At 45.7% G+C, this 23,582-nt stretch overlaps 2 protein-coding genes across 2 annotated transcripts in view; one reads left to right on the forward strand and one right to left on the reverse strand.

Moving 5' to 3' along the window:
• The window catches only part of cUnh8orf74 (chromosome Un C8orf74 homolog), a 101,972-nt gene that overhangs the window by 68,700 nt on the left and 9,690 nt on the right, over positions 1-23,582 (forward strand). The window contains exon 9 of the mRNA XM_084004169.1: positions 22,689-22,760. The gene's annotated coding sequence lies outside the window, so the exon portion shown is untranslated. The remainder of the gene's footprint in view (positions 1-22,688; positions 22,761-23,582) is intronic.
• On the reverse strand, positions 16,786-19,498 carry LOC311009788 (homeobox protein engrailed-1-B-like). Its single transcript, XM_084004168.1, has 2 exons — positions 18,729-19,498; positions 16,786-17,137 (listed from the first exon to the last, which is right to left on the reverse strand). Exons 1-2 carry the CDS (start codon positions 19,255-19,257, stop codon positions 16,815-16,817), a joined length of 852 nt encoding a protein of 283 aa, XP_083860294.1. The 5' UTR covers positions 19,258-19,498; the 3' UTR covers positions 16,786-16,814.

Genomic DNA, 23,582 nt, shown 5'->3' on the forward strand with positions numbered 1-23,582 from the left:
CGACACTTAACATGCAGACGTGTCTGAGCTTTTTTTATTTAGATGCTGGCGTCGATGATTTTTATGTAGCGGGGGGAGGATGTTGTGTTTCCTCGGAATTAAGATTCAAGACTAGTTTGGGTTATAGATCCTGATGTTTTTGTCTTTCCTACATGTCTGTGTGTGGATTAGTTCAACTAACTATCAGAATAAGTTTCCTGCCGCTGGAATGTGCCGTTCTCACAGGGTGACACATTGACAGACTTATGAATATCTGTCAGCAGTCTGGGGTCGAACGTGAAAACTGGAGTGATAGAAAGTGATTTTGTTGGAGGAGAGTTGGTGTGCGAGCCGACATGTGAGCTTGGCAGGCGTCCAGTTCCAGTGTGATGCCGCCGGTTTCAGAGGCGATGAAGAAATCAGGGAGGAAACACACACCGCAATGACTGCAATGTGGCTGCTGTGACTAGAAATGTCATCAGGTCTGGAGTTTATGGTCTCACACGCTAGTTTCAAGGATTCTTCAATACAACGTGATGTTCATTTACTCAATTATGGTCCCGCTTCCCAAATCCAAGATGACTGTAGTCCACAAACCGGTGGTGACGTCACGATGACCACAGTCATGTGTTTTGGCCTATTTGTGTCTCTCAAGGCGGGAAAAGTCACATGACAAGTCATGAACATCGACATTGAAAGAATCCCTGTTTTAATTAATCCGTTACCGAGTTGGTCAGGAGCTCATTCTTAGGTGGTTTCTTTTCAATCATTCCTTCTCCTCATGCAGGAAAACCACAGCACATGCTGAGTCCGTGTTCATATCTTTTAAAGATCAGCTGGAAGCCCTCCCCGGTTTCCCCCGCCACCCTTTTATTGGTCGTGACCAGCAGAATGTGGACACATGTTCCCCATCACGCATCAAGAGTCCGGTGACGGCCATTTCTTTTGACGAAGACGCAAACAAAGTGTCTCGCTGAAGGCTGAAGATGTGAGCGACGCTGGGACCGGGCGCGGCCGTCCCGCGGGACCGGCGCTGCTGAGTAACGCGTTAAAGGAGACGTCGCTCAGCGCCGCGGAGCCCGGCCTTCCACGATGATGATGAGAAGTCGGGGGGAAATTAAGAGGTAAATAGAGAGAGCTGATGAAGAGGAAATAAGAGCTGGTTAGTGGCTGTCGACGTGAACTCTGGCTGAACCCCCCTCTCTCTGGCGGCCTCCGCTGCAGCCTCGATGGGATGAGGCATTCGGGTACGACTCCGAGAGCCTGACATCAAACCGCCAGCAAGACATGATATCTTATTTTCCTGAGCCGCGCTGACACAAATTCAGCGCTCCGCTTATTATTTTCTCATGGCTGTAGTGAGAGAAGGAGTCGCCTCCCAGATGTTCATGCCGTTCCTTCACTTTTAATTCCAATAATTTGCAGATTGTTTTCATGACGGGGGATAGAGACGTCCCTCTTGTCAGAACTCCTCGTTTTTGATTGAAAGAAATCCTTGACCCACGAGTGCCTTCAAATTACTCCGGAGGAACGCCGTTGCATGTGCATGCAATTGTATCTGTCAATCTCTGCGTGACTGTAAGACATGTGGACAAGCCTTCGCCCTGCGTGTGATGGAGTGTGTGTGAGGGAGATAGTGTTGCAGCTCGTTTCAGCCCAGAGATAAAGTTCACGTCCAGAACGCAGACCGGCGTGATGGCCGCGAGGACGGCCTTTATCACACGACGTCTTGACAGCGGCGCTATATCGGTGGAGGAACTCATCCCCATTTGGTTCATGCTAATTCGCCCAGCGGTATCGAATCGTCCTGATCCGGCCGCCGGCGTGTCACCTCGCTGCAGCTGTGCTCCCCCGCCTCGCCGACAATTAAAGCTGAGCAAATAAAAGGCGAACACGATGTGAAATTGGCCGACTTCAAGCATATCAATCAGAGCAGATGTGTGTTTAGATAGCAGAAATCTATCACGTTTTCTAGAACAGCTGCTCCACCGCAGAGGAGTATAAAAGCAGTGACGGTTTTTAAATGTGAATGTCTTCGGGTTGAGTCTTTCTCTCTGTGTTTTAAGGATTTTAACCCTTTCGTGGTGCGTTTTCAGCTCGTGAAAGTCAAATTGCGGTCGCCTGAATATGTCTTATTCAGTGTTCAGCTGCTAGCTCAGCTCACCAGTAAATCACAGTGGATTCATCTGAGCTTTGTCCAAACACAGTGGGCCACAAGAGCAAAAAAATGTGCTCAAAGGCGCAGCGTCGGGTGCCGTTTTTCACCTCAATCGCCCCTGCGTTTCTAACGCTGCTGGTCCGTGCAGCGCCCATGGCCGTACACGCCGCTCCCTGCCGAGGCCACAGAGTCTGTTGAGCATCCAGCTAGGATGCTAAGTAGAAACAGTTCAGGGCCTCAGCAGCAGCATCTTCAAGCGCTTGGCTTTACTGCCACAACTGCACATTCCAAATGTAGTCTCGGCTGGGTAAGAATGCACGCGCTGGCCAGAAACCAGGCGAATTAGCATAAGTGCCATGTTCGATCCATCAGAGGGGGACTCAAATGGCTGCTGGTCCTCATCCCGTCCCGCTCTTGGCCTTGTTTTGCGGATGGAGTCGTGAACTCGCGGAGCGGGGCAGAAGGGAGAAGCGGCCTGTTTAAGTATTTGCTCTGAATGTAATTTGGAGCAGACTTTTTGGAATCAGTGAAAGGGCTTCGTTTGTGATTCCCTTTCATGCTCATCTTCTATCTCTGAAGTCACCACGAGGCCTGAGCAGACGCATACGGGTGCCAGATGGATTAGAGGGATGCTCTCCTTCTCCACCTCGCTCCATCTCCTTCCATCGCTGCATGTTTTGCGTACGGGCGTCCAGAAGGCAGATGACAGCAGACCCAAATCACACTGGCTCTCCCTCCCTGTCACTCTGTTCTCCCCTCAGAGTAACTCACTCTGACACGGCTGGGTTTTTGCTCCTGGAGTTGCCGAACTGATTTCCTCCTCCCCAAAGAGCCTCCCTGGAAAAGGATGGAGAAAAAAAATGGCAGAACAACAGAAAAGTGTCTTTGCTTTTACGGCAGAATCCAACGCAACCTTAATGACTTGCGGCTCGACTCCGCTATTATGTGGTCTGACTTCTCAGTTAAAATCCGAGTAATTTCTAAACATTAACTTTTGAATAATGAATGGCATGCATGCAGCAGCTGGAGTCAACACTGATGTCTCAGACATAACACACAGCGCTACCAGCCACAGGGAGGGATGGGCACGGGGGCTTATTCCTCTTTACCCACAAACTCCATTATAGGCTGTGCATGCCAGGCATAATAAAAGCTGTTCCACTGCTGCCTTGCATTTGTGTCACAGAAGTGCTCGTATGACAATTGAAGAAAAATAAAATCAATGTTGGTTTTGTTGAAAAAAAGAAGAAGAAAAAAGCTCCAGCGAAGTGTTTCATTTCAGCGTTTTGAGCTCACGGTTACTGTTCTCTCTCAGAAACAACGCCGCCTCATTGCTGACGAGCTGCTCCGGATCGCTCCCCATGCTGGAGCATCCTCCCTGAATGACAGCTGGAGGTAACATGTTAAGTGCTATCGTGGAAAAAAAAAAAAAAGAAAAGTGGAGCGCCCCGGGGTCGAGTCGTCTGCCTGAGGATCCTCATAAATATCTCTCGCCAGCTCATCAGCTGAGCCCGCGCTACATTTTCCAGCCGGGGCTGAGCTGTGGGCCGGCGGAGACGAGCTGTGATGGATGCAGTGTGGCACGCTGATAACACGCTGTGTGTGTGTGTGTGTGTGTGTGTGTGTGTGTGTGTGTGTGTGTGTGTGTGTGTGTGTGTGTGTGTGTGTGTGTGTGTGTGTGTGTGTACAATACGAGATTGTTTTTTCACGTTAGTTTGGCTTTTATCGTGGATCTCAATAAAAAAACAACCACGTAGAGTTTGAACGCATCAAAATGTAACTCAAATAATTTTTAATTGGTACAAAGCCATGTTAGCTGCTAACCCCTGCTTCCAGTGTTTAAGCTAAGCTAAAGCAAACCTACGTCTTTTGTTCCTTCAGCTGGTTCTTACTTCCTTCTTTATTTAAGTGCATTAAGGCTTTCTATAGTCGTCCCTTCAAACACATTAAGACTCCTTTACTGAGCGTTTGATGAAATCATATGGAACTCGTTTTAAAAAAAAACTCGGCTCATGAAAAACATGCAAATGTTCAGATCCTTGTTTGGCAGCAGCGACACAATGGACTGGAGGGTTGCCAGTTTGAATCTGTTCTTGGGGATTCAGTGTGGAGGTATTGGATGAGACATGCCGTAGACCCCTCCCTCTGTAAAAAAGAACAAGAAACACCAAGCCCTTGAGCAAGGCAAAGCCCCAGAAGTCGTGAGTGTGAGTGCGATGCAGCTATTTCCTCTCCCGTTTGAAGGCGGGGCTCGAACGTTAATGTGACAAGCACTTCATGCTTGTGCCGAAGCGTGTTTGCTGCAGAGACGTCAACCCGGACAGACGTGAAATCCCCGAGTATTCCTGTCACGCTGCTTGTAAAAGAATTACTGGATCTCGTGTGCAGCTACGCCTGGAACGACGATCCTGTGGATGTTTGTCGGACGGCGTGTTGGCCGAAAAATGTGATTTAAAAACCAAAATGGTTTGGGCGAACTGGCCGACGGGTAAAATAGCACCTGCAGGCAGCGTAAGCTTCAATAAATGTGAAATGATGACGTGCAGCTTCTCCTAAAGAGGAAAATAGATGAACACGCTTGTGTTTTGCCTCCCCAATAATCGTTGGCGAGGTTTTTCCAGCTCGCCCCGTCGGCCGCCACCTCACACCTCCCCGGCAGCTCGGCCTCACCAGGTGGTTTGACTTTGCAGCCACTTTTCCACTTGAGGACTTAATGCAGACACACAGACCCAGCTGGTAGCCATTAAGCTCACGGCTCAGCCACCTAGGCCCAAAAACATAACAGCAGCTCAATCAGCTGGTGGGGGCGGCCCCCAACGGACAGGAAGCTCACCGGGCGTTTCGACGCTGCTGCTGGAAGAATTTACAAATACTCTTCTTTATGAGGTGAACGGTGTTTGCCATATAATGTAATGTGAGTGTTAACATTCATGATCTGGAACACTGGAGCTGTTTATAGTGATATTAGATGGGTTTTATTCAAATTGTTGGCGTTTCATTGGACTTCCTTCTCACTAAAAGTCGTAGATGGATCGATGGATGTCATAGTAAAGGACACTAAATATGTCGTTTTAAGGGAAGATTATATTGATTATAATAGCTTAAAGTTATGTGTCGTTGTTCAACTCTTGTTCTCCAAACGTGTAACGTGATATTGAAGTCCGTCACCGTGGACGGCTCATCTCCTGCTGTGTGAAGGGTCCAGACTGGTGCAGGTGGTCTCCAGGTCAGAGGTCAGGGCTGCGGCTCAGCCTCGGACTGACCCGACCTCGGCATGCTTCGCATCGCATCTGGCTGTCCTGGTTAGATCTCCCTGCATAGATGTGATGTTTGTATCCTGTCAGCTTTTAAAGTCACGAGATATTTACGAGAATTCTCTCAAATCCTGGATTGGCCACCCTTTAAAAAATGTGGTTTTGGAGGTGGTTTGAGATCCTGTCGTCCACCTTGGAGGTGGTTTGTGAGGCGGGCGTGAATCAACGCGAGGGTCTTTAAAGGTCTGCGAGGTCGCTGGAGGCCGAGCCGGGCTGAACAGAGAGACATCTGTCCGGGCCTGGAAGGATTTCACGCTCCTGGCCGTCCAGATGATTTAGGCCCTCCAGGACTACCTGCTGGGAGAAGATCCCAGCGGGTTAACCTGACACAGATGGATCCCCACACACATGGACACACACACACACATGGAGAAACACACACACACACACACACACTCACATGTGAGGGTAGAGACAGATGCAAGTGTGGACAAGTAGGAGCACAAACACACTTACATACAGAAATCTACTGACACACACACACACAAGCACACACACACACACACACACAGCCTGATGTTTTTCATCTGCTCGTCTGGACATCGTGGAATCCGAATACAGTCTTTTAATTGGTTCTCAATGCAATTTGAACGGCCGGTCGGCTTTATTTGTCACATAGTCGATGGCAGTTAAAGTAGCCGATTATATCCAATCAGCATTCCAATCATCGTCAATCAATTTCAATAACATTTCGGTGGACGGGCCCCTTTCTCTTAATTGATCTAAATGGGAATAATAAACGGTGTAGTCGGCGGTCTCTTTACAGGAGGAATGTGTGTCTGATGAGAAATCTTTGGGGAGATATGAGGCTGGGGTTCAGTCTCTCAGATCCACCTGTCGCTCCTCCGCAGTCCAAATATGGTCACTTCCTTCACTGCTTGCAAAAACTCCAAGATGGCGACGACCAAAATGCTTAACTCAAGGCCTCAAAACCGACTTATACAGTCCTCCAAAAGACATCCTACATTTCCCAAAATGCAACTCATTAGCAGCATTCATCAGAACCTCGTAATCCCCGATTTGTTACATAAACTGTCGTTAAAATTGTAGTTATTTAAATAGTATAATATAACAAATAGAATTCATATTTACAGTAACGTGTGTTTTGTTGTTGTGGATCCTGGTTTTATTTATTAAGTCCTGCAATAAAGGATGAAAACCCTAAGCGGTGCTATTGTACCGGCGAGCTGGAGCCAAAATATGAGTTTGATTCATATTCATAAATCACAGACTAGCCTTTAACGTTTTGTGATTTTTTTTTTTTTAAGATGAGACGTTATATTCCGTCAAACCAAACGCCGCCCGTTTGAGAACTAAGAAACCAAATTTGTCCAGTGGGATGGCCTCTCGTCCCGGCGGTCTCTCCTAATTCTGTAAAGCTGGTATAGACTTCCCTCCGTGGAGTGGCAGGGATCAGCAACATCTGGCCAGGACATCAGGAAACGCCTCTCTCTCTCCCTGACACACACACACACACACACACACACTCGGGCACTGGTACATGGACGTCCAATGAGCGTGAGGCTCAGGAACATCTGGCTTCCCAGACTCGTCCTTCAGGGAATCCACTTCTTAAAACCGACTGCCTCTCATTTGGTCTCCGGTTCTTCTCTACTTAGAGTCCATATAAATTATGGACAAACTTACTGTCATCTTATTCACCGTTCCTTCCCTCTGCACTGCAACGGAGGTTTGATATCATCATCTCAGGGCTCAGCACTTAATTAGTGGATGCAGTATCTGACACCCTTCATCATAGAATGAAGCTCTGATCAGATGTTTGTTACCCTTTTATTATGCATGACATATTGATAACTGCAGGATTAATGGCATATTACTCCAAATCTGTCTCTTTAGACTTTCTTAAAGTATCACCATGATGTTTTCACGTTTCCCACTCATCAACCAGCTTGTGTTTTAAGTCGAGGACAAATAAATAAACCCTCCTGAATTCCTCCCGGTTTAATCCATCCACTTAATCTGGTTTGGTCCGTTTTGGTTTGAAGCGAGCTGCTGTCCTCGGGGAGCGCCTCGCTTTCCCATCAGCCCTTTAGGGGGCCTGTTTCTACACACATTAGTGGTTAATTATTATCAGCCCGCAGCCTTAATGAGCGCCGCATCGACCTGTGGCAGGAATATTACTTAATGGCAAAACAATCAGCCGGCTCTGCCCATTAAAGGAGGCTGCATTAAAAAAAACGCCAGATTGATTGTTTGTGTAGAAAGGAGCTTTTTGTAGTTTAGAAAATCAACCCACTTTCTTCTAATTATTTAGAGGATAATCAAGAATAATCAGATTTTTTTCCTTCCTTCCAGTTTTCACCTGCTGTTGTTATTTTATCATTCTTTGCTGGTGGAACGAGCTGAGAAGATATGTGACAGAAATGAAAATCAGAGCAATGACAGGTGAATAAACTGAACCCCAGCTGAGAGCCGGCCTCATAATCCCACTGCTTCGACAACAAAACACGACGCTCGCCTCCTCCACGTTTATCTGCGCCTCGGCTCGGTCAGGAGGCGGCCAAACTCCAAAGAAGGCGAAATGTGGCCCGACTTAACACTCTAATGAAAAACTGTGGCTTTTCTCCACATCTGTCTTCAAATCCAGCTCCGAGAGCAGGAAAAGATCTCCGAGCAGAAAGAAAACAAATGCAGAGCGGGGCTCGAAACGGAGCCTCGCATGCTTTTCATTGCTGTCGTTTTGTGAGGACGAAGTTTCCACCGTGAAGACATTTGGCCGTCAGACTGTGAACGTGACTCGGCTGCTCTTCGCATGCCGGTGATCCATCAACGCCCGGCGAGGAGAAAACCTCGCTGATGTTGTGACGAGCAACGATGCCTCGTAGTTTATTTGAAAAGCTTTTTTTTTAATAGAGAGTTGGCAGTAAATCGTCTGTTTTGTTTCAGATCAAATTGCTGTTTTTCCTTTTGTTGAAAACTTACTTACTTACATTGTTGTGTAATTCAACTCTCTTACCCACTGAGGCATCAGCATACAGACTAATAGTCATATATATATTTATATACTGTTTGTTTTTCTGTGCTTGAGGACGTTTCACTTACTTAAGTATGGAGGATCCGTGACTCCATTATCGTGCAAACCCACGCTGACATGTCCTCCTTCCTCTTCCTCCCGACATAAAGAGAAGGCGTAGCTAGAATGCTATTCTTACGCAGCGTCACACACACACACGAGGGGGGGATCGCACATGTGTCCAACCTCTGGATTCCCGTCCACCGACTGGAAATGGCTGCCATGCTTCTAAACGCTGACATTTAAATTTGCCTTTGATGGGCCTTTGCCACACACTTGTCATAACACGTGGGGCTAACGTTGCTCTGCATGCTCCGCCGCGAGCGGTTCTAGAGCGCTGTTGTCATTCCTGCCTGAGAGCGCTGGCGAGCGCGGCGGCGGCCGGCTCGTCAGTGTGGGTGGCGGCGATGAGCAGTTCAACAATCAACTCCTAACATGAACTGTAATAACTTTTCTTTCTTCTGACATCTGATGGGATTTTTTATAACTTGAAACGACCACAAAAGAGGCTCTTTATTGATCCGGTCGCGTTGCTCAAGGGCACATCAGCAAATGTTTTGAGTTACAATCTGGACACAAAGTCTCTTTTTGAAATCATAGATATGTGTTTTTTTTTCACAACCCTTCAGAAGTGTAAGTTTGGTCTCCGTGCGTCTGGTTTCCACCATGTTGGAGCGCCGCAGGAGGTCGTCCACGCACTGACACAAATCTGATCCCCGACCAGCTGTTAGAGACGCTCCTCTTCTGTCGACAAACATCTGCGGTTCATCTCCACAGTTTGACGGGAAATGCAGGACCTCGGCTCCCTTATGCTGCTCTCTTCTCTGCCTTTCGCTCGTTCCCCCGTTCTCTCTCTGATGTTTGTTTTCGTCTCGCAACCATCTGCTCCCGATGATTTCTGGAACACTGAGTTCAATGCACAGAAGCAGGCGGCGGCGAGAAAAAACACATTTAGTTGACGTTTAAGGCAAAGCCTTTTCTTCTGCTTTGTTTTCCCAACGCTGAAAACGCTGAAAAGTAGAAGCATCTTCTGTAGTCGTTGTGTGGGACGTTGACCTTCACATAAACTCCACGTCTGACCTTTGACCCCTTCGATTCGTCGCAGCCCGACATGCAGGTGTTCGGCCTCACACCTGCAAACAACTCCCTCACAACGTCCAAACGAGATGATTGATTAAGCAAAGTTATTTAAAGCCCGACAGTTCTCACAAACGGGATTTTCAAAGTAAAATACCGTTCATTATCGCCTTCTGCAGTTAAAGCCCTCGTTTCGGTTTATTTATCACACACTTAACGCTCTTTTATTCAATGAAAATCAAACATTTCACATGATTTGAATACTAATTTTGTAAATCTTAAAGTGTAAATGGCATTTTAAAGTAATTAGATACAGAAAATGATGATATATAACTACTTCCTGTGTAGGCCCCGCCCACAGCCAGCATGAATCCAGTCAGATTGTGCACAAACTGGTTCAGACAGCAGCACAACGTTACTGTTCTCCAAACATTAATCGCTGCTTTAATGCGTTAAAATCAACGTGCAAGAAGTAAAATAAATATAAGTTTACGACTTAAACACATGCATGCGTGACGTAACGTCGATATGATATCTGCAAAGGGGCTCCGCTGCATGAACACGACAGCAAAACAGGATGATGAAGATGAAGCACATGCACTCTGAGAGAATGATGTCACACACACACACACACACACACACGGACAGACGGACAGAGTTATGCTTTAGATGGTATGTAACAGACCACACATTGTGCCCTCTGTGTGTTAAAACAGTTATTCACGGTCTCGCATTCTGCTGCACCCTGTTCCCCTGGTAACCTCCACTTCTGCCTGTGAGTGTGTGTGTGTGTGTGTGTAAATATGTCTGAAAGTACAAGTTATAGATCAAATAATAAAAAAAATCATACGTTAAGCTGAATAAGTAGCTATATGGACTGCAGCAAATTGGATTGGCTGTCTTGGTGGAGCGGTCAGACACCCTGAACACGGGAAGCTTTACTGCCTTTTGTCCAGCGAGGCTTCATAAATAACTTGGACTTCCTCGTCTGGACGGCTGCCATCGACGCTCCCCTCCAAACCTAACGAGCTCCACGGCGTTCCCCCGGCAGCAGAGCGGCCGCCGGCTCCTGACCCCTCCAGAGGTTCACCGCCATGTTTGAGCTAATATTTCTGTAAGGCAGAGCTAAATCATTTGACCTCTGTGTGTGTGTGTGTGTGTGTGTGTGTGTGTGTGTGTGTGTGTGTGTGTGTGTGTGTGTGAGTATCTGCAGAAACAGACTCAATCAAATATAGCATTATTTTTACTTGTTAAGTTTGTATTCGGCTCTCGAACACACTTCCTGTTTGAGTTTAAATCTCTCTTCGTTGAGAAGCGTCTGCTGATTTAAATCTAATTACGGGACGATTTTTCTGATTATTTGAGTTTAAATTTAAACAATACTCCACCAACACACACATTCATCACACTTGAGCAGTGACAGTGCACCCATCAGGGAACCCCCCCCCCCCCCCCCCCCCCCCCCGACATGGAGAAGTCTTCCCGTGCGCCGGGTGGCCGCCGAGGGCCCCACGCACCGATGACATCAGCGCTCCGTGACAGCCGTATGTAAATTGAATATGACTAATCGCTTCCCCGCATCACCTCCAGGCCGCCGCGATGAAAGACGGAGGAGAGGGAGATCTCCACGAGGCCGTCCGCTTTGAAGTGGAGGCGAGGGCGAGAGGGGGGGGCGGCGACCAGACGGGGTTTTTGTTTTTTCTCTCCATACGAATCCACAAATAATCATAAAACACAAACAGGTCATTGTCACTCAACGCGGCGCTGATCTACATCATTTACACGGGGGGGAGCGCTGCGGTGTGGATGTTCTCATCACTTTACGGCCGAGTTGACCAACATGACAATCTCCCCCCAACAATGTGACGGTTGCTCTAACAGCAAATCTCCCTTTTCTTTTCTTTTCTTTTTTTTGGTTCTACTTACTGGAGGGTGCAGCAGATGGGAGCGAGTTAAATTGTCATCGATGACCGTCTTCTTCTCACAGCTTTGGTTTCCTCAAGTGGAGCGATGCACGCACACACACACACACACACACACACACACACACACACACACACAGAAGAGAGGCAGAGTGAGAGAGGCAGAGTGGAGATAAAGTGCTTCCACATGTGGAAAGCATGAAGAAGAGGCAGAGGTGCATGTGACCACCCACACAACAGGGGAATCCCAGGTGTGCCTTTGTTCTCCCTGTGTGTGTGTGTGTGTGTGTGTGTGTGTGTGTGTGTGTGTGTGTGTGTGTGTGTGTGTGTGTGTGTGTGTGTGTGTGTGTGTGTGCCTCTTATCAGAAACCCACCATGAGTCTCTATAAGACCTTCATCACACACACACACCATTGTGTAGCCATTAATCTGCCCTTTGTTTTCCCCTCTCCTTTTCTTTTTATGAATAATTCAAAGTTCCTGCGAATAAAAATCTCTCCGATTCTCTGATCTTCTCCTCGTGTTTCCTGCGCCTCCATGTTGTTTTTGCAGTGGGACTTCCCACGCTGATTAATGTGCGCCGTGTGATGACTTCTTTTGACACAGATGAAGCGGATTAAAAAAAAAAAAAAAAAGCCCTCGCCAGCAGCTCGAAGTGTTGTCTGCCACATAGCTGTGGCTGGAGATGCACTGTCATTTCCACGACGCTTGCTTTTTAATTAGGGCGGAAGAAGAACTGTCCTCCTCCGCCGCGCCGCCTTCTCAGTAGCACGCTATATATTGGAAAATTACATCCTTACGTTGTGGATCATCTTTAAAAACATACAGTCGGTGGAGGAAGATCGGGTTCACAGGGACCAAAGAAAATCACATTTTCACCCCCGTCTTTCCAGTCCTATTTTATTCCTCAGACCACAAACACACGCTTCATGCAAGACTCCTTAGAGAAAATGCTGCTTTTTATTTTGCAGCCTTTGAATGGACGTCGGATGCTTTGAAAAGCATCTACACGTTATTTTTTTAAATGTCGAGAAAGTTTCCCCCTCTCTTTTGGCCCGTACGGTACGGCGATGCCCCCCCACCTCCCTCCGCACCTCCTCAGATCACCTCCCGTCGGGCAGAGTAAACAAGTGGCGCTGTGTAGATCCTCCATGTAATCTGGATTTAGCTCGCTGCGATCACGGCTGTTGGAGCGATGGGCCCCCTGGACGCTCAGCTGCATTGTGGGAGGTTCCCTCTCAATGCCACCTTTGTCTGTGTGTGTGTGTGTGTGTGTGTGTGTGTGTGTGTGTGTGTGTGTGTGTGTGTTGGAGTCCAGTTGACAGCACACAATAAGTCATGAGTAAACTTCCCCCTGGTGAGAACCGATCCTGGTATATGTGTTCTCTTGAAACCACTCGGGGTTAAATGGTTTAAAAATGATTCTGCTGATTGGTGTGACACGCACGCTTACCACACACACACACACACACACACACACACACACACACACACACACGGCAAGTGCAAGGGGACTTGACCCCTCATTGGTTCACAGACGACCCAACACTTCCTCCTCTTCCACAAGTTAGACATACGATTTATACGATGGAAGGTCTCGACTGGAATCTGACCTTTTGTGGAGCGTTTGACATGATAAGAAGTTATTATAGTAGAACTTACTGCATTCTCAGAGACCGACTGAACAGCTAAAGCCACAGAGCGCTAAAATGTTGAGCATTAAATGTATAAAAAGCGTGTTGTACCGGCTAAATTCAGTGGCAGCTGCTTGTTGAAGGAGGCTGAGAAGGGCGAGAGGTCGTCGACGGCGACGGTTCCATGCATCAAAAGTTGCATCATACATCTGGACGAGGCGCGCTGCTTTTTTTTGTCCACGTCGGTCCGGGACGAAAACAAATACGTTGTTTTTCTTTACGGCGTGCAACTGCTTTCTGTTTGTGCACAGCGTGAAAAATTGTGCAATTTTGTATGCGGTCTGAATCCAAAAAGGCCAATCCGACGCGCGGGGCCAACTGGGCATCTACAGTAATTTAAGGGGGCGGGGGGGAAAAAACAAAGTTGCAGAGACACGAAGGAGCTCTCTCTCTCTTTGTCTGCCCTCCCTTCTCTCTCTCTCTCTCTCTCTCTCCTCCCATTGTGGAGCAGCAGCTGGGGAGGAATCACTCTCAACTTACTGAGCACCGTCACAGAGGAGTGATCTGAGACGGCGTGTGTGTGTGTGTGTGTCTTTTTGGGTGTGTTTCGTAGCGTGTTCATGCATCTTTGAGCCTGTAATTGCCCCGCCCCCCCCCCAAAAAGCCTTTCTACTTCCGTTGGCGTGAGTTTTCCAGCAGCATCACACAAAATAAACACTGGGTGCTTAGTTTCCCCCCCGACTCTTTGTTTGAATGACAGGTGGTCCGCCTGTGAGAGAACATTATGCATCCTGGCCCTTTAAACCATATATTCTGGTGGAGGTGAAGCTGGATTATCCTGAGTAGAAGTGTTATTGTTCGGTCTGAATGTAACTTTCCTGCTAGTAGAATAAATCTCCTTGAATCTGCTGACTTCAGCGGTTCTCAGACTCCACACAGTGTATCTTTGCTGCAGTTTAACGGTCTTATTATATAACATTGTTCTTGTTGGGGCTGATAACGCTTCCCTACCTGCTCTGCGTCCGACTCTCTCCCCCCCTTTAAACGGCTGAGATTTCCAGAGTGTATTCTCCTTTTTTTATTGCTTTCATTTGCATATAAATTAAAGCCATATTGTGCCTGCGAGGCAGACTATGCTAACTATGCAAACGATCCCCGGCTTTTCTTTGTTTTACAGATAAACCCTCGGCTTCCTAAATGACAAGGTGGGAGTGGGAGGGGGGGAGAGAGAAATCCTCTCGCTGTTTCATAATTGTATGAATTTTAAATACATTATCATAGGACTCTCTTCCGCATTCACAGCGGGGAATTAAACTATCATTATAATATTGGAGCTGTAGGGTGAGCTGACCGTGAAGAGCCTCTTCACCCCAGTGTTCACACATGCGGCCCAGATGGCCAAAGAGTGTTTTCTAAACACAATCACAACCTTATTCTATTCCTGTTATTATTATTTAAGCAACCAAAATACTAGAGGATTAGAACAAGTAAAGGTGCAACCGACACACACAAAGGCCCGTTCTGATCACGTTTAGATTCCAGCAGATATTGTGCCAAAGATGAAATCCAGCCCTATGAATATTCACTCGTACATTTCTGTGACATTAAATTATTCCTAATATTGCTGTTGGAGCCCTGAGGTTCCCCTGAGCTGCAGAGAGGCTGCAGAGAGGCTGCAGGGCTGACTCTATCACACACATTACCTGCACCAACGCTGCTGCCTTTATAACAGGAAACACAAGAATCACACATCAGCTATTGTTTAAATCATATTAAACACAATGTGCACGTGAACAGCAGTGTGCCGCTCTTCATAAATACATATCTATTTTAATATAAGATTAAATTCAATCTGAAATAACTGCTTATTGGAATCAATCAGTAACACGCAATGCGGCGCGCTTATTAAATCCCCCTCTATAGGCTGAACGTGAACGCAGCAGCAGCAGCGCTGAAATAATTAAAGAGGCTGAAACGCGGAGGCCGTGAACCCTCCGCCGCTGCAGACCTCTGCAGGCTTGTTAGCTCTTAATTAAATAATCCGATCCGCGATCAGTTGCGTGGAAGCGACGTGACAAACAACAAGTACGGGATGGGAACCGGTTCAAACTCCAGAAATCATGCGCCTTTTCATCAATTAAACAATAAAAAGCGACGTGAGGTCTGTTGGTACGTGTTGGGGAAATAAATCTGCTTTAAACTGTCACGGCAAATAATTCGGCCTAAATATAAGACGCTTTAAAAATAAACCCAGACCTGACGGGGACGTTTCATGTACGTTTTACGCTTCATTTTACGCAGAATTGATCGTGAGGGTTGGGAATGTTAAAAAAATAATAATTCAAATTCCTCTCTGACCATGAGATTAATATATGGGGGTAATTTTTTCAAGACAGGAAAATACATTAAAATTAGGCGAGTGTTTGTGAATGAAAGTGTATTATCCACTCAAAAATAAACACATAATCAACATCATCACTTCTGCAGAAACCCTCAACGTTGACGTCTCAGGCCGACCCGAGTCCACAGACTCCCGGGGTTCACAGCCGGGCTCCGTCAGACCCGGACCCGAGGTCACGTGAGGCCAGAACGGGCCACGTGGATCCCCCCAGAAGAGCGGGTGTTACACCGACGGGGTTCTCCGCTAAATGAGAGTATTCGTTCCGTTTGAAGCTCCTCGAGTTTACCAGAGATGTGAGATCTGTGAATAGTTTAATAGCTGACACGTTACCCATGATTCTAGTGAAACACGAGCTGTGTGTGTGTGTGTGTGTGTGTGTGTGTGTGTGTGTGTGTGTGTGTGTGTGTGTGTGTGCGTGTGTGTGTGTGTGTGTGTGTGTGTGTGTGTGTTGTATTTCTGTCTTTGCCCTATCATTATAAAAATAAAAAAAACATTTGTAATAATCCATACGGTTAAAAAAGCGTGTTATTAATGACAGACTGCCCCTTTAAATTTGCTATACGTCATATATTTTGCACGTTGATCAATCCATTTAAAAGCAATAATAATAATAATTTAGATTGGCCTTCTTAGTTTAAATATATATATATATATATATATATATATATATATATATATATATATATATATATATATAATAAATTCAAATTAAAGTATGAAAATAATCCATTTGATCTCGGCCCTAATAATAATATTAATACTAATAATTAAGATAATAAAAGGCTGAATAATAGATTTAGATAAAAGGTTTTTATATAATCCAAACAGCGTCCCAATGCTTTTTTATCAGCGGAAACGAATGAATGAAAGAAAACGTGCTGGTCCACATCTACGTTCTCTTCCTTTATTCCAGACTACACGTGAACATATTAAAATCTTTGGCTTGTGTCTGAGTCTGCGGGCTGTTGTTGAAGGAAACGTGGCGCAAGTATGGGAACAAAAAAATAAAAATAAAAAAACAACCCTCTAGCCGATTAACATCCTAAAACAGACAGAAAGGATCCGGATGGGAGATGAAATTAAATATATGTATACAACATAACTGTTTGGCTATATAAACTTTAATAACGACCGTTCATTTATATAATTATGTCCATATACTGTCACCATAAACAGAAATCTGTGTTTTTAAATAGTCTCCTCCACTTCCAGTTCATTTTTTTTTTTGTTCATTATCTCCAAAAGCGTCCAGCGGGGAAACGCTACTCGCTCTCCTCCTCCTCCTCCTCCTCCTCCTACTCGCTCTCCTCCTTCTCCTCCTGCACGGTGGTGGTCGAGTGGTTGTACAGTCCCTGCGCCATGAGCTGCAGCGCCAGGCCGTTCTTGTAGCCGGTGGCCTTTTTAATCTTGGCCCTCTTGTTCTGGAACCAGATCTTAATCTGGGACTCGTTCAGGTTGAGTTCCTGGGCCAGGGCCTGCCTCCGCTGCTCCGTGATGTACCGGTTGGCCTGGAACTCGGTTTTCAGTCTCTGCAGCTGCTCGGCCGTGAACGCCGTCCGCGGCCGCTTGTCCTCCTTGGTGCTGCTCTTCTTCTTTTTCAGTTTCCGTGTCCTCGGGCCTGGCGTGGAGACAACAATGGCAATAACAGGTTTACTCTACTGCTGGGGGCGCGTGGGTCACCGGCCGAGCGCGCGCCATCCTCAAATGTAGGTCAGATATACCGTCACCTGCTCGACCCTTCACAATAAGACGCACTTCCAATCAGATTCAATGCCGATAACACCACAAATACTCATCCAAACCAGTACCGTTATTACGGTAATATATTGACTGTTTCACACCAATAATTGATTCATATTCAACTAATATTCCATATGAGTTGGGTCACGTGCGCGTTCACGATAACTAACAGGAGACGTCAATACTTTTTAGGAGTCGTATAGGCCTTTCGGTAAAACCTGATCCAGGTCCGTGGACTGACTTTGTCCCCTCACCAAAACCAGCAGCAGCTTTTTCTCCACATCATTCTGCAAAAAACAACCTCCAGAACCTTCTCTTATCCTGTCGTACAATTAATTACAGGAATCACCCAGCAGGACGAATTTAAAGAAGCAATAATAACTTGATCACGTGGTGTTTTTGCATCAGACCACACATTGTCATAACACAGTGGAGTTAATGTGTGTATTTGGAGACTGTAAAAGCATTATAAACGTTAATTATAACACATTTATGACCAATAAAGCAAACAAAAGTCCAGGAGAAACATCATCGTTGGCTCCTGATTCTCACCACAAATAAACACGTTATTCTCATGATTCCGTTCATACCTCGAAGTGAGTAAATATACAAATATACCAACGAATTAAATCTGTGTTTAATATTAGAATTAATAAAGTTATTTCAGCAGACCGTGAACGCACCTGCGGATAAAGGCAATATTTTCTAATATCAGCCTATAATTGTTTTATTACAGTTATTCAAATTTCTCAAATAAAGCCAAACAAATGGAGATCGTGATCCAGATCACGTTTATTCCCAATATTCAAACCACCGTAATTAAACAGTGCATTTGTATAATAATCATTTATTATCACACTATAAAAATCACATTATAAACTGATTTGCTTGTTTAATAGCCTCGTTAAAAGACCTCTCACTGTAATATTTTACATGTTATTGTTGTTTAATATTACCGTAAATGACTGCTATTTTCTGTCGCGATGCTATCATGAATATTACAGAACTGCAGTATTTAAAGGTAGTGTAGCTCAGATATATTCCGTAATTATTAACTTTTAAATACATTTTAGTGAATCACCCAACACACGAAGGCCTTATACTCCATTTATTAATGAAAACTTTTCTGCACAATGTGATGAAATCGCTCACTGAATTGCATTAAAGATAAAAAAAAATAAATACTTTTGAAATACTGCACAGGCCATTTATAAACACAAATATAAGGCAGTACATCCCATAATGCTCGTTTCTGCGTAAATATCTTTGCGTGTATGAGGATACACTCTATTTCCATAATCATTATTAGTCTGTTCCTGTTTTATTGATTTTAAAACACGCTTTTATTTTGTTAAATAAATAATTGCTTTTAATGCAACATAAATACTGAGTATTTCCCACTAAGTTTGGAGTATTTAGTACTCCTGTGGACACCCAGGCGGGTACATCGGGGACTACTAGCGCCTTACCAGATGAGGGCCGGTCCGAGTAGCGCGTGCAGTAAACCCACGCGGGCCACAGCATCGGCTGGCTCTCCTTGGCCGGAGACCCTCCGCTGCTGCCGCTCACCACCACGATGGACGAGTCGCTGTCCGCGTACCGGCCGCTGCCCGCCGGCTCGCCCTGCTTCGACTTCTGCTTGGACGACGGCGAGGAGGACGTGGACGACGAGGAGGAGGAGGAGGAGGAGGAGGAGGAGGGCGACGAGGAGGTGCTGTCGCTGCTGCAGTTGGAGTCCAGGCAGAGGTTGCCGGCGTGCGGCGGCCTCGCTCCCAGCGGGTTGACGTTTTCCCTGCCCGGCGTCGGGCTCCGGTAGCTCGGCTCCTTTCGGCAGCCGAAGTCCGGCCGGAGGATGTTGTCTATGAAGAAGTTGGTGGTCCTGTGGGCCTGCTGGGCGGCCTGGTGGGGCAGGATCATGGGCGGGGAGGGCAGGTTGGGCGACAGGGACATGCTCTCCTCCTCGGTCGAGTCCCGGCTGGGCTCCTTTTGCTCCTCCATAGCTGTGACGGCCTGAAAGTCCACTTGTTGCTCCCGCCCCCCTTCGGTATCCAAATCACACGGGCAGCATGTAAAAAACAAGCACTACGCGAGAATAAACCGAGCCTGCGCGTTGTTATTGTTTTTAAATGTCACCTACAGCCGCGGCATGTCTCCGGAAACCCTCCGTGGCCTCGCGACCAGCTCCACGTTCACACCGGTGTCCGTGCCTCTCTCCGGTGCAGCATAATATCTGTGGATCTCCCTTCCGAACTCCCCTAAACCGTTATCGCTCCCCCCTCCTCCCCCCCGTGTGTTTCTTTCTCTCGCGTACACCCAGCCGGAAGCACGTGTGCGCGTACACACGCGCTGCGGACCAATCGGGCGCGGGGACCGTCCCTGTCACAATTGACGGCGTCCAATCGGGGCTCGGGAGGGGGGGGGGAGAGAGCCGCGAGCGAGCAAGCGCGCGCACGCACGCAGCCCGCGCGCAGTTCGATAGATTTCAGGCACGTGCGTACACATGTACACAGCAAAACAAAAACAACAAGAAATATTACTATAATGTCTGTGAATAGAAATACATTTAAATCATATTGTTGTTGTTTTTTTATTTCCTCATAACCTGAATGTATAATTAATGTATATTATTTAAACGACTTAATGAGAAGTTGCTCGTGTTGTTGACTGTCAACACGACAATTTACTCAAAAAAAGAAGGTAATATTTGACAAAATGTTACTTTTTTAGAGAATAATGCAGGTGTGATCCGTATAATAATATTTACTGAAGCTACACGTCTTTTTAAAAAGGTGTATTTGCTCTATTTTCTTGTTTCTGGGCCATATTTCTGATTTAAGCATCTAGATTATGAACCACGCAGCTTTTGGCAGGAGGAAAAACTACACTTTCCCCCCAATATCCACTAATCTAATAAAATATGAGTGAAAATGACACACAATGAGGCGTAAAAAGCAGGAGTTGCTTTGTAAAATCTCCAGAATAAGAATGAAAATGCCTCCAGTGTCTAATTGGCGACGCGAAATAATAATAATATTAATAATGATAATAGTAAGCGCGTGGACGTGTTGATGTTTAACAGTGAAATCTTCATCCCGCAGGCCGGAGCGCGAGGCCACGGCTACTTAATTAAATTCCAATTAAGGACAGCATCAATATGCTGGTTCGCCGCGGCGGCATTGTGGGTAAATGAGCACTCAGTCTGCTCTTATCTCGGCGCCGCAACGAGAGGCTCCTTGAGAGGGGCCCGCGGAAGATAATTTATAGCTTTTAATTAGTCCTCATTCCGCGCGCTCGTCCCGGGGAGCGGGCCTGAATAAAGCCCGAGTCAAAGCGCTGTCACCGGTCCCTGGCAGGGCCCTTCATCACCGCGGAGCCGGGCCGCCTAATTTCCAAGGTGCTGATAAAGCTCGTTGAATAATAGCGGAGGCCCTCGGAGACACCATTTACAGGAATGGCTTTATTGACGGCTTAACGTCGGTAATTCATTTTACCTTTCATGCGCTGGAGCCCGATTTGTCGCCGTAATGGGATGATAAATGCACTGACGGAGCGCGGCCCCGCTTTTATTGAGTGGCCTGTATAGCCTTGTGCTTCAGGTACACGCGCACACACACACACGCGCGGCTCTCGTTAAAAAGCTGTCTGAATGACAGTGTGTGTGTGTGTGTGTGTGTGTGCTAGAAGAAACTCATGTTTTCTGCGGTTCTTGATTGTTTCCTTCCTGTGAGTTTGACACCAAACAATGAGGCCCGAAACACAAACGAACTGCGTTCCTTCTTGCTTTTTAGAAAGAAAAGCATGAAAAATAATACAACCTAAGTGTTCCAAAAGCTTCAATAACGACCAAACTGTGTTGTTTTCCTCCCTGAAGAGCACATTTTAAGTGTAACGTTTTTCTTAAAGGCAAAAAGGAGTTTAATGCAATCATGTAAATCAGATTGTTTGAGCCAGTAGCAATAAAAACACATTATTATTAGAATAGAAATATGTTGCTACACCAAAGTATGGGTCTAATTTTAGTCTCAGCCACTTTAAACATATTTAAATAACACAGCGGCCTCATCGTCACAGTGTGATACAACATATCTACTTACAACAATACAGTGACAGCTAAACTCTGTATAAAAAATAATAGATAAATATGTTTTTGTTTTCATTGGCTCCAGACAACTCCAAGAATGCTCCTCTGTTGTGTTTTCTTCGGATAAATGTGGCCTGTTTGTGCAACAACAAAATAACTTGCCTTCACATCGTCAGAGAGGAATCAGGTCTGAGGGAAGCTTTGGTTCAAAGTGCTGCAGCTGCATGCCTGTGCTGCCACCTAGTGGACGATGATGGGACATAGAGAAGGAGGCGTGTTGAATGTTTTTTTAATGCAGCAATTAAATTATACATATGCAGAGTTTGCACTAAGGTTGAAGGGCAGAGGTTCGTCCATTAAATCCGACAAAACTTGCATTAAATCAGGTTCTGAATGCAGATAAAGTATATTTTGGGATGTGCTCAGCATGAAACTGTGAACTCATGTACCCACATCTGGATACCCCGACAGGCAGTAGCAAGTATAGAAGTCTGGCGACATCTAGTGACTCTGGTGTGTAAGTGGCAGAAGCTTTGTTTATGTTTTTATTCTATAGTTTTATTTTGGACATATTTTTAGCAGAAATAGAAAAAAGTCAATATCTAACCATACTAATTTGCATTCTTGATTAATATTAGGTCAGTTTATGTAAAAAAAAATGTTTTTTAGATTTCCCTTTTTTTTTTAGATTTCCCTTATTTTTCCTTTTGTAGAGTAAAATACAAAAATAAACCAGCATTAAACTCAAGAAACACAAAAAACAAAATCTGTATAAATCTAATAAAGTGAATAAATGAATACAAATAATGACTTTAATCATATTTAATTAGATTTAGAAATATTAATAGAACTAAATATATCCACAAGTTGTTTGCACATTCCTTGCAGTACTGTGCTTGTCCAGTAGATGTCAGCGTAACGCAGCTTTAAAACGAAGCCACTGGACTGTTGAGACACACAGACAAGAGGAAGGAGAAGCATTAATCAGTGCAGATGCAGATAAGATAGACATATTTCTCCTCCTCCATAAAAGCCAATAAAGTGTTTTTCATGTAAAAGTCCTGTTTATGGTCACCTGTCGCCTCAGTCTGGCGATGACTCGGCTCTTTCCACCACTTTCCCAGCGTCTGACATTCCCCAACTTTGCCCCGCCGGTGTCAGATTCCAGCCGGGGCAAAGATGTTGGAGGAGCGTCACAAACAAGGATGGATTTTCAATTGCGAGACCCTCAACCCCATCACTTCCTGCCACGATATTGAAATGCCGGGCACCGTGCGGAGGACGTGTTTGAATACTAAACGGCGATTATCATTCACTCTCTCCCTCTCTCTCTCTCTCTCTCTCCAAGGTCCAGGCTCTCTGCAGTAATAATACATGAAGGGCTCCTCTCCCTCATCCATTAATCAGGAGGGAGGCTGAGGTAAAGGAGGGCTGATCTTTGGCCTTCGCACACTCACACATACACACACTCACTCACCTATCATTAATAATAGAGGGGATATTAATGCAGATAAATAATTAAGCTTTGGGGATCTCTTTAGGGCCCTAATGAGGAGAGGGGGACAGATTGCTCCTTGGTCTTATTACATCTTGCTGAGCGGTTTGCGGAAGCTTAAGGTGATGATGAATGAGGCCCATTTAGTAATTGGCAAATTAAATCGATGCAGACACTTTTGCCGGACTTGTGTTAACACAATTACTGGACCCGTCGATGTCGGTGCACAAAAAAACACTCAATAAGTTCATCGTGGTGAGTTTTCATTATTATAATGGAAAAAACATTGCGTGATTTCGGTGATTATCAGGGATAATATGGTGAAGTCCACGCCACATTCGTGTTCCCCAGAGGATAAAGCCTACTGATTCCTCCTAATTTGGTCATACAGAGCGTTGAGACTGTTGGACATCTATTTCCTGTTTGCCTGTTAAAAATTACAGACGTAATACAACAGCGAAGCATCAACGAAACAGCAGAAAAGACGTTCCTGCAACAGGTCACAGGTCATTCCTCGTGCAGTGGCAGCATCACTCTTCACCGTTCCTCATCCTCGTTAAGCTCAATGACTTTGAGCTGATTGATTCTTAAGGTTTCTGCCCTCATTAAGTCGGGACGGAGGCCATTAAACAAACACCGTCCAGGAAGTCCAGTTGGAGTTTATTTGTTAAAAGGCTCATCGGATGTAACACAAACAGACAGGATGTTTAATTTAATTTGATCTTTTCTTGTAGAAACAGGCGTTCA

Source organism: Eutrigla gurnardus, assembly GCF_963514095.1.
Source record: "Eutrigla gurnardus genome assembly, chromosome: 24".
Classification (NCBI taxonomy): Eukaryota; Metazoa; Chordata; class Actinopteri; order Perciformes; family Triglidae; genus Eutrigla; species Eutrigla gurnardus.